Genomic DNA, 12481 nt, shown 5'->3' with positions numbered 1-12481 from the left:
TATTCAATGCAATTAATGCACACACTGTTGTCTCTTTTGCTTCGTGGGCTTCAGCCAGAGCAGTTTTTGATCGTAGGGATGCCTTGTTAAAAAAATGACATCTTAATTTTTAGATTTTTTTAAGAATACTCCTCCTCCTTTGGCTCTAGCATCCTGCATCCTGCTAAGACCAAAATGCTCTTTGGATGAGGTGACTAAGTGCCCAAAAAATCTAATTGAATTTGATACTGCTTTGGAATCCCACTCTCATCATAAAGTCCAAGATATACACGAATGCGAGGGTATTCCAAGTTTCTTACAAGTACAAAGGCAATCCTTTATTATGAATAGTTTTTTGACATCAAAGAAAATATTCTATCAGACTTCTTTTGCATCTTACAAGCACATGATGAAATTATAAATAGACTTGAGTGCCTTAAGACCCTTTTAGTAAACATCCAGGTCAAGCAAAAAGGATCTAAAAATTCTAAGGGTGAGGATGTTAACGTATTGATTTCTGATTCTACTAACCTCAACAGTAAGTCAAAGAGTGTGGAAGATATAGATCAACTGGCATACATCTGACTAGAAGGATATGGATCTACAACTAATATAGGGAGTTGTGTGGATCTAGAGCCTTTAGCTTGCTCTCATTGGAGAAACAGTCCAAAGAGAGGTGAGATTTCAGGGCAACTCTTCTCTGTGGTGCAGAATTGCCCTCCAACTTACCAGGTTAGTGAAGAAATCCACCCACTAATAACTAATATTGATCTAAAATCCCCTAAGAATGATCTAGTTCATAATACACTTACTGAAAATCTTGCATCATCTCAGCCCAATTTCTGGCTCAATATGAGATATCTAGAAATTGGATAATCAGAGATCTGTTTCTGCAGATCTCCAAACACTTATCCCAAGACCAGTTACCTTTAATGTCTGTAGATTAAGTTCAACAATGGAGGCAATCACTTATTTAGAGGAAGAGCTAGATGATTCCAGGAAGTGTATAATGATAATCAAATAGGTCATATGGGCTCTTCAGTTAATTTGATCCAACAAGGTTCATCTCATAAGGAATTTGCAAATGTAATGCAGTCATCCCCTCGAGTTGTTTATCTCTTGGAACTTTATTCAAGGAAAGACATCAACTAATTCAGGATGACAAAATGTATCCAATCTAATTGTCAATGAGATCCTTTCTCATGGAATATCATTGATTGGTCAAATAATGCTCCAGACTCCCATTATTGAGATTTTATTAATAATCATACTGCCAGTACTGACTTAATTTTTCAGGGCCAGACTCCTTCTAACTTCCGTTGGGGCGGGAGTAGTCGGGAGCCTGGCATTGAGGTAATAGTGGGCAGGGGACGCAATGGTGATGGGAGGCAGTTTGGTCATTACAGGGGAAGGGACTTAAGACGTTTTCAGGCTTGTGTCCCTTCCAATCACCCTCCTAACCTACGGGACACTGGTAGTCACACTGGGAACTCCCTGGATTTTATTGTTCTGCTGATGAATGCAAGGTCAGTGACTAATAAAACCATGTTGGTTCATGACATTGTCCTGGATGAGTGTGCTGACCTTGCTTGTATTACCAAAACCTGGCTAAGTGACCAGAGTGGAGTGGCTTTTGCAGCTCTGTCCACCAGGTTTTGTGGTATTCCAGCAGCCTAGATCCAGGGGGCGGGGAGGTGGGGTCGCAACTGTCTGCAGGGAATCCATCTCCCCTGTCAGGTACCCTGTCCCTAACACCTCTGGTTTTGAGTGTGTGTGCCTGGCATTGGGTCTGGAAGAGAATGGGGACTCTGTTGGTGTACCGTCCACCCCGCTGCCCAACAGCCTCCCTCCCTCAGCTGCTGGAGTTGGTGTCGGTGTTGGGATTCCCCAGACTGATTGTTCTGGGTAATTTCAACATACAGGTCAGACTCATAGGTCCAGCTCAGGACTTCATTGCTACCATGACAACTATGGGGCTGTCTCTAACATCATCTAGACCAACACGTGACAGGGCACACACTTGATCTTGTGTTTGGTTTGGGACAAGAAGATGGTGATCTGAGGATGGAGGAGTTCTTAGTGACTCTGTTGTCATGGACAGATCACCACCTGATCAGGTTTAGACTTTGTGCACACAGTATCCTCTGCAGGGGTGAAGGGCCAATTAAGATGGGCCGCCCCTGGAGACTTATGGATCCTGATGGTTTCCTCAGTGCTCTGGGGGATGTTCCCAGCATGGCTGGCAATACTGCCAAAGCTCTGGTCAATCTCTGGAATATGGAGATGTCCCGGGCGGTGGACACTATCACCCCAAAGTGCCCTCTCCCACCATGGAAGTCCCATAATTCACCTTGGTTTACTTGAACATTGGGCCTGATGAAACAGCAGGGACGACGGCTAGAGCGTTGTTGGAGAAAAACTCAGTTTGTTTTTGATCAAACACTGGATAGAGTTCATTTTCGAGCCAATCATGTCACGGTGATGGCAGCGAAGAAAGCTTTCCTCTCTGTCTCCATTGCATCTGCTCAGTGCCGTCCGGCGATGCTATAATGTATGAATGAGGAGTATACCATAGTTTACCCTGTGAAGGAATGAAGGCTATCACCTCTTCACTGATGAAAATTTTTTTAAGGGGAATAAAAACTATCCAGCACCCAGCATTTGAGATAGCCAGGGATTTAATTTGACCATCTGCAAGTGTCCACTAATAAAGAATGTTTACTTTAAGAGGAAATAGTAAACACCTGCAACATATAAATAAATAGACATCTGACATTAGAACCTGAAATGCCTGTTGAATATGTTTTCTCTTCTCCGTTAAATTACTATTTTGCTCAGGATAAACACGCACACACCCTAAAACAAATATGTAAATTTTATTTTATTGCAAGCAGATTTAAACATCTACTGCTTTATACAATCTACATAAAGTTCTAAAATATTAATATAAAGAATTCATGTCTAGGTATCTACAGAAAAGAAAGTTTAAAAACAACACTGAAAATAAACATTAATTAATTAATTAAATAATTCACATGTATATGTTATATATATTCTTATTCTTAGTATTTGAGACTGCTTATAACTTAGTCTAAACTTTAGTTTTGAAGCCTGAATTATCAGATAAATGCACCTATCATTATTTAAAAATACATGTCAGTATTTGGTGCTGCTGACTAAAGATATTTTAATGATTAATGCACTGATAACTATGACCCACCATTCCCAAAAAGCATTTTTGCCAATTATACATTATAGAATGAAAGAGTATTGATAGTGCACACCTGACATAATTTTGTTCAGACACAATGTACATTAAAAATTCTGTATAATGTTGACAAAGGTAAAGCTGAATAAACTGATGTGTGCATTTGTGCAATGTACAATCTTGTACATATTTTTCTCCCATAATACTTTGACAAAATTTCATTAAAGCTTCTCAACATGATCCCACTGATATCACAAACTAGTGCAGTTTCCTTTTTTTGATGCTTGCATTATAGTGGGATAAATAGGCTGATGCAAGCAGTACAATAAATTGTATACTTTTTATATTAAGTTGCTGAACAAAATAATTGCTACGGACCATAAAAATTATCTGAATATTACTGCTAGCCACTCTAAAGAATAAGTGAGCTTCAATGAAAGTGCATTTTTAATCTTCATGAACATTTGGTTCATGCCTACCAGTCCCAGCACATTTCATTAAAGCATTTGAGACATCTTCTCTTTAAAGGTTCAAAACTCCAGACAAGGCAATTTGAATTACACAGAATGCAGTTTTTCTTTTCATAAAATATTATATCAATTTTAATTTTTTGATTAAGGACACAACCTACTATTGTTAGTCAATTGTTGTACGTATACACATTGCCTAACTAATTTCCCCAATCCAGCATGGTGCATGGAAATATATTTCTGTACATAGATCATCTTTCTAGAATTAATTTCCCCTCTCACTCAGTCCCCCAATATGCATGAAAAATCCTCTGCATCCATCACTACTATACCACAAGCACATTGATGAACAGATTCTCAACTCTGACAGTTCAGGCCCTCTGATCTTTCAAAGGTAATGAAGTAAATCTAAATTATGCCTGAGCATCATTTATTCAGCAAGGCAGATCCTTGTGTGTAGAACAGGTGTGGCAGCCTGTGGCCCTCTAGATGTTGTTGAGGCTCCACCTCCCATCAGCCCCAGCGAGCATGGCCAATGGTCAGGAATAATGGGAGTTGCAATCCAGCAACATCTGGTAGGCACCAAGTTCTTTACCCCTGCTATAGCAGCAGGTGTGCACCACATTACTATGCACAAGGATATCTTGATTGGTGCCTACTAGTTTAACTTCTGTATTACATTTGAACCTCTATAACAGAAATAAAATGAAGGAAAGACTGAAGTTCAAACTTAAGCCTATATAGCATTTGTTCCCCCCCCCCTTGAAATAGTATATTTTTAAAGCTTCGGTTGTTTAATGGAAGCAGAATGGCCCCTTTAAATTCAAAATTATCTTTCTCCTTTTTCTAAAGCAATTCAATCAAATAAAACTTTTTTTAAAGGTACATCTACCATTAAACATTTCAGCCTATTAAAAGATCTATCACTGTTTAGGGAACAGTTGTTATGTAAGAACATTGCTGTAAACCTTTTTTGTTAATAGGCAGAGCAGGAATGCAGCATTTTCAAATCATCAAGCAAAGAGTCTTCTTACTTAAGGCTAAAAGATGGAAATGAACAAAACAGAAACAAGCAACTGGTAGGTTGCAAGCTTTATGGATCAAAAATGTAAGAAAAGTAGGAAGCAGCATTTAGTTGAGAGCAGAAAGTACATTAAAAGCTAAAATTCACAAGCAAAAGCAAAAAATAAAATAAAAATTAGTAGCTTTGGATGAAACTGAAAGAACAAACCTATTTCTAATTTTAACATTCATCAAAATTTCAACATTCAAACACAATTCCACTATAAGCTAAATTCTGATTCAAAACTCAGATATAAAAAACACCCTCTAAAACATACACTTAAAAAAATAGAAATGCTGTGTTAACAAATGTATGTGTATAACAGATATATAAATAGCTACAGTATTGAAAAATAGTTCAGTGCAAAGGCAATTTTAAGATTTCTAAAAAACACACTAAAAATCATTTTGTTAACCACACCCGAATAGGAGATTTGTCACTACTACAGGTATATAAAAACAATACCCACCTCAAATTAATTTTAAAATATATATATTTGTAACCAGTGTTTTATGTAGGGGACATTTCCACTAGACATTCATCAAGGATGCAATGTCAAATAAATATTACCTTCAGATACATTACTATCAGTATGAGAACAACACTGGAACTAGAAAGTGCTTCATTTTAAAAGACAGAGATGCTGTGATGCTGTGCGTTATGGGGGATGAGGTTTTAAGTGTGGGGACTATGATCAGGCTGTCTTTGTCTGTAATCTTTGGTATATAATTTTTCACAATTTGCCCTCCAAAACATTATGTTCCCATCTCCCCAAATCTCTGCTCAGGGAAGGTGAGAGAGAATCTGCACATTTCTTTCACACATTGACTTTCCTATAAAGCAATCCTTCAGCAAAGTTGACACCCTAAATAAAACACTGGGAGAAAAGAAACAGAACTGATTTGTGTCTGTTGTTATAAAACCCACTACAAAGCAAAACTAAAACCACAAATGGAGTTGAAGTGCAAGCTGGCTGTAATGATTTAAAATGACATATATAGCTTTTGTGTAATTGTGCACATTTTTTTCTGAAGAACAGTAAAATCGACATTCAGGCAGGGAGAAACCTGACCAAGTGGTTATTACCAAATAGATGTAGTCACAAAACAGACCTTCTGTTAAACTTTCTGTCTGCCTCTCCCTTTAAAGTCAAATTAAAAATCAGTATCTAAAACACAATCAACACAATATTATCCTGTTAAGTTTTTAAGGAACCAATTACTTCATTTCCTTGACAGGAAAAACAAACTTAAAATTAGCACTTCCTAACACATTCTTACTCTCCATTTTAGAGGTAGCACAATGGTAGAATACTGGTCCTTTTTTATTATTTCCAAGACTAAATTCTTAATGTCAGTAATTATTTTCAGCTCAATACCTGTAGTGGCCACTTCACTAATTTGATAGCCAGCTTTACTTCTTAAGGTCTACAGGATCTATGTGAACTATGTGTCTAACAGGGGTGGGGGGTGGAGGAAGAATCTTAAAATCACATAGAAGTTCTGCTTAGCGACTCAACAATAAAATGGACATTAGAGAGTGTTTCTTGAAAGCAGATTTGCAGAGGAAACACCAGTTTGTTCTACAGAAAGAGCAAAGAAAGGACAAACACAAGTCAAAACCAGCACTTATGTAAATGATCTCAGTTACTTTCATTAGGGATCTGAGATCTTTGCTTATGACTGACAACTTTTAACCACTGATCTCAGAAAAGGAACATTGACTGAAGCAGGACTCTTCAAGTAATAAAGGAAAAGAGATGATAGAATCAGTAAACACAAAGGTTTTGACAGAATGGAGTGAAATTAGAGTGCTGTCCATCCTCACAGTGCCAGACTGTGCGATAATCCATTGCTTCAACAGTTTAAAACATATTTAAGAAAGGCCAAGTCTCTTGGAAAGATTTGTACTCAGCATTCTTGATCCAGTTTGTCAGAATATTACATCCGATAACAAAAGCCAACAAAATTTAAATCAGTGCTGTTAAATGGTCATTTGCAGATGTGGGTTTTTTTGGGGGGGGGGTAATTGTAGTTCTTAAAGGCCTGAGTGGGTGATTTCTCACAGAGATGTTTCCAGACCTAAACCCCTGTGGTAGTACCCCACACTGGAATCACAATGCTTATTGGAACAGCCAAAGATAGAAGGGAGTACTGAATAATCATAGTTTCTCCAATGTGTAAACATTGTTTTTTTAGAATGTGAACTAGACCTTCTTGCTGGGGCATTTTTGCAGTCATTGCTCCTATATCTTGGACTCTTCAGAGAGGCAAGAGGCATGAATTCTGAAATATGGTCCCGACCATGGCTTGATGTATTCTGCCAAGAAAACAAGTAATAGATTATGAAGCTGTCATCACAATAACTCAAGATTTTAAAGTGGTACTTATCACAGCGGCAAAATGGCCAAATGGAGATGTAAACTTCCAGTAAAGCACAACTATTTGGCTTATGTAAAGTGAAGATACAGTCTCAACAGAGGATTTCAATTTATTTTAATTGGTGATTTCGTCTTTATTTACAATGCAACTTTTTGTTAATATTTTTTATAGGATTAAGATGCTCAGATTTGAGCCACTTTTTATGATGGCTTTTGGATGTCTGATAACCTTTTGATATTTGGATCACTGAAATTATTGATATTTTTCTTCAACAGTTCAAAAGTGTAATCATGTAGGTAACTGTAAATTTGATTGTTAATTTATACCATCCTTACTGTTCCTAGCCTGAATTTGGGAAGCAAAGAAGTCTAGAGTCTAGGCTATTATACAGTGGAATAGATGGGAATATGAACATAATTCTCTTGATCTCCATAAAACATGCTGATTTATGGAAGCTGTTCTAGGAATCTCAATTGTTTGGGTATTCATATCACTTTGGAAATTAAAACATTTGTGTTTCTGTGGGCTGTTTGTATGTCTATACAATAAATAAAAGTTACAATAACTGCAGGCAACTAAATGTGTGATGAACTCAAATGGTTTTGCTTCCTACTCCTTCTTGTGAGTTGCAGAAAAAAAGGAATCTTGCAAAAGTTTCCTGAGGGGAGATATGAAGACTCCAAAAGATATATGTGCACTTGCGCATCTGCTTTTCACTGCTTCTTGTAATGTGCAAGTTGGCCCTTTGGAGTCTGTAATCTTTGTGTTGCATAGATGCTTATTGGCAGGCTAAAAGTTGATACCTTTTAAAATTTTGCTTTATAGTATTTCCACATCCAAGGGTATGGATAATGAGAAGGCAAGAACCATGCTATGGATTCATGATATATGGAAATTATACAGACATATTTGAGGGAGAAATGGACTCTGTTTTTTTTACACGGCTTCTCACCTGTAGCTTATGCTTATACATTAAGTGAGCCATTCTCATTTAAAGAACAAGGACAGACACTGCGTAGTGATTGATATACAACAGATAAAAATTTCTATTTATTTAAAGCTGTAATCATGCACATAAATCCTATTAGAACCAGGGTAAAAATCAAAACAAAGCAGTTTCTATATCTCAACCTTTCCAGAAAACACACCCAAGATACAACCACAAAAAAACCCTTACCTGTGCTCTGAAATGCATTAAGAACAGACTACAGTACGTAAAAATTATATTTAACAGCAAAAACTCTGGAGGAAACAGTTTTCTCTTTGAAAACATCACAGCACACCAACAGAAATTACCAAGTGGTAACACGTGCAATACTGTTACCTATCAATGATTTAATTATGCCTCGGAAGCAGAAAGGGTTCCTTCAAGGAGTGGCCCATCGCTGTTCGCCAGTGCATTTAGAGTTGTTTTATGTTTCATACTCTTCTGCAAGGATGAGGAAAAAAACTGAGACCATAGGTCAATATGAACAACTCATGCTATGAAAGAGGAAAATGTCAACTGTAGTGTTAGGATGGCTAACATATGCCTAGTATCAGTATTGATAAGAAAAAAAACAACAAGTTTAAAGTTCAGTTACCAAGACATTTTTATGTGTTGTAGTTAAGTACTAATGGTTTTATATTATTTCCAACCTTAATTTTCATATTTACTGTGGAAATGAAAAATGAAACTGCATTGGTATGTGATCAATACAAGATGCTTCACTGCACTTGCTGTTAATACCTGTATTCACATAACTAGTTTTGAGATAATTATTTGGAACAGCTTTGTCCTACAATGTTTGTTCCAGCTGTAAGTGGATCCCCCCTTTCTACTTCTGGAAAAGAGGTTAACTTCTTGAGGAGCTTAGCTTCTAATATGTCCCTGTAAACTGTTAAATTCACCCATAAGCCTACATGCATCATTTAATTACTACCATAATGGGATTCCAAGTCTACCACATTGTTTCATATTTAGTGCTTGACTTTTTAAAAGGAAAACATTTTGAATTATTACAGTGGATTCATCTAAATTAGGAAAAAGTATATCATGTTCTTGAACTTTTAAAGTAGAAAACTGACATCAAGTTTACACAAAGGTCTTAATGTTAGAAAAAGGAAATAAGAATAATGTTAAGTAGAAAAGATGACAAATTACAAATTTGTAATAAATAAAGAATAATTACATATAGTAGGCATAAGTTGTTATGGAAGTATGCATGCATATTCAAATTAGACAAATATTATGACTGATATCATGACTCTTGAATCAGAAGGGAAACAAGATTTGGCTTGTAGTTTACCAAAAGAAACAGATTCCTCCAAAGCTTTTGCAGATTCATTGATTATAAGAGCCCAAACCAGTTTGCACAAATACTAATTTTAAACACTGTGAAAGCAGCAACAGGAAAAGAAAAGGGAGACTTAATTTAAAAGTCAATTTAAAAAAACCCCACAGAGCCATGAAACAACGATCTTGCTTACCATACACAGAAGTGAGAGCTGAACAACATAAGGCAAGAATCACAATGAATTTGTAATATTAAAATGGAGAGAAGCTGAACAATAATCTCTAATTAATATTCTAGTTCAAGTGAAGTCAAGCACAAACTGATCTTGGTTTGCAGGAAAAGCACAACCATAGTTTGCAAGTTTGCATAAAGTTGCAAACTATGATTGGCCTCAAACCAGGAAAGAAGACAGCAAAATGACATGTGTGAGGGGAGGATGGTGTGCACAAACCTCAAGATCTAACAAGACTTTTGTATGTAATGCCAAACCAAAGTTTGCCATTGCATCTGAACCACCCAATTGTGTCCAGGAGCTTCTATCACATCTGTGTCCACTTAGGTGATTGCAACTTGCAATGCAAACACAAATTGCACCAATTTATGAAAAAACACCATTACTTAAGAACAGATCTTGTTGTGAATATTGTGCTATTCACGTACAAAGAATGACATATCAAAATCACATAATTACTTATGATATACTGATACTTTTGGAAAGGAAAAAGATGGAATATCTGCAAAAATATTTTAAGTATAAAGATATTTAAAATACAGTATTATATGAAGTAAGACTAACATCTTGTGGACTGTGAACACATAATCTAAAGTCCTCTGAATGAAATAGCTAAGCATGCAGAAAGGCAGGGAAAAAATCACCTTTTGCTCCATTAGAAACTTAGACTGCTTGAAGTCTGAGAAAGCATAAAGATGGTAGACTGCTCAACAGAAAGGCACTGATGTTTAGTCTGGTTTCCCCAGAAGATTGAAGAAAGTACCCGTATACATCATTTATAGTTTAAAGCAAGGGAGCAGTTATTTAGGAAAAGTAGGTTGGAAGACAGGAGCATATTGGGAGAGGGAAAAGAAGAAATACAAAGAATAAATCTGATTAACTGCTGAAGGCTTTCTAGTGCATATTACAAAGAAATATAAGCAATGTGCTGTCTAGGAAGTGCACACTAGAAGGTTCAGATTCCACCCATGAAAGCTAGTAATTGAAAACATGCTATACCAGACCTCATGGAATCACAGTACAATTTCCTCACTATGTTTATTTCCTCACTTTAGATCTCTTGCTAAAGTCACCCATTGTCTAAACGAAGAGCAAAGGTATAAATGGTTTTTACCAGCTTCTGTTAAGTAACCATCATGATTCTATAGGCAACTGTCAAAATATTAAGGGTTGTATCCAATGTAGCACTAAGTAAGTGCTCTGTCAGTGTAAGGATTTCCACATTTGCAACTGGACTTTTGCCCCACTTCTCCCCCCGTGCACACCCTGCACCCTCCCCAAATCTGCTTTGCAGGGTTGGACGAACATATTAGAGAGTGTGTGTGGGGAGCAGGGAGGGGAAGTCCTGTAGTGCAAGAGGAAATCCTAAAAGAGCTCCTAAAATATATATTTCTCAGGTGTCAAAGGCCAAGGTAAAGGAGTGCACCTTCAGCATATTACAAAAGCTATATACAATTAAGGTGCACCTCTGTTGGGGAGGGAATTCCACAGCTTAGGAACTGACAGAGAATGCCCTCTCCCAGGCCACCTTCCCCAAACTTATGAGGGTGGCAGAACTACCAAGAGAGCCCCCTCTGCTGATCTGAATACCTGAGAGGATCTGTAGGGAAGGTGGTCTTTCAAATATTTGAGGCTGAAGTCATTTAGGGCTTTAAACATTAATGTGAGTACCTTGAATTGGGCCCAGAAATAAACTAACAACCAGTGCGGCTGTTTTAGAACAGGGGTTATGAGAGTTTTAAATGGAACTGCAGCCAATAATCTGGCTGCCATATTTTGGATCAGTTGAAGTTTTTGAGTTGTCTTCAAGGACAGCCCCTTGAAGTTACCAGGGTATAGTGGCCAAGTCAGCTCTGTCCAGAATGGGTCATAGCTGGCAAACTTGCCAGAGATGGAAACAGGCATTCCTAGCTACTGAGGCCACCTAAGCCTTCAGTGACAATGATGGAATCAGGAGTACACCCCGACAACAGACGTGTTCCTTTCAGGAAGTGCAATCCTGTCCAGAACAGTCCATGTTCCCATCTCTCAGACCAAAGAACTTGGAACACACAACACCTGTCTCATTAGGATTCAGTTTCAATTTATCGCCCCATATCAAGTCCATCACTGCTTCCAAGCACCAGTCTACAATCTGATCCACCTGTCTTGATTCAGATGCAACAGAGAGAAAGTACTGGGTGTGCTGCTCAAATCCATGATTAGTTAATACATTAATGTCTGTTGTATGTGTGGACAATCAGAAATCTTTTTAATGGACAGAAAATACAGCATGTATGAACTAGCCTTAAGTAGTCGAACAGAAGTAGTTTATAGCAGCAGCAAGTCCTGTGCTGAAAATTTGCTCCACTTTTTTTTTACCATTCTCCACCAATTAATGAGAAAAGAAATTGCATTCAGAAATGCAATGTTTGAAGAAGGAAAATTGCAGAAGGAGAACAAAAGTTTGGGTGAAATTCTCATGAGCGGAGTATAAGCTTTTTTTACACTTACATTACTTTTCAGCTGGCTGAGAGGTTTGGTGAATATCCTTTCTTTCACTCTACAAATTATGTCTGCAGTGGTCTACATGTTGGAGTCTTCCCAGGTGCCCACATTTCTTGAAAACCCCATGATGTCCTCATATGAGTATTCAGTGTAAGCACAGGAAACTCCCTGTCATATGCATGACAGCTCTTTGTTCTTATTTCTAAGCGGGTTTTCTTTTTTACTTTTAAAGAAATCAGTGTGGAAATATTTTTTTTAAAAAAAAAGTTAGAAGGAAGGATTTTCCTTAAGCGGAAAATCAGTGACTAAGTACATCAATCTCAGGGACTGATTGCCAACTTTCCTAACTTAAATGAAGCCAGGGTGGTGATAGTAGTGGTGGTGG

At 37.4% G+C, this 12481-nt stretch overlaps 1 protein-coding gene across 6 annotated transcripts in view; it reads right to left on the bottom strand.

Moving 5' to 3' along the window:
- Positions 1–4959: 4959 nt before the first annotated feature.
- ATP11A (ATPase phospholipid transporting 11A) overlaps positions 4960–12481 on the bottom strand; it is a 148985-nt gene continuing 141463 nt past the window's right edge. For 2 of the 6 annotated variants that reach the window (XM_061626659.1, XM_061626664.1), the window contains one exon: positions 4960–7039. In XM_061626659.1, coding sequence (XP_061482643.1) covers positions 6782–7039 — 258 coding nt within the window. In that variant the 3' untranslated portion in view covers positions 4960–6781. Of the gene's footprint in view, positions 7040–8425; positions 8531–10253; positions 10343–12481 lie in introns of those variants that run through there. The other 4 variants (XM_061626658.1, XM_061626657.1, XM_061626660.1 and 1 more) reach the window with 3 other exon arrangements.

This window comes from Rhineura floridana, chromosome 5 (assembly GCF_030035675.1).
Source record: "Rhineura floridana isolate rRhiFlo1 chromosome 5, rRhiFlo1.hap2, whole genome shotgun sequence".
Taxonomy (NCBI): domain Eukaryota; kingdom Metazoa; phylum Chordata; class Lepidosauria; order Squamata; family Rhineuridae; genus Rhineura; species Rhineura floridana.
The sequence above is the reverse complement of the archived record's forward strand: the minus strand, read 5'-3'. Positions and strand labels throughout refer to the sequence as shown.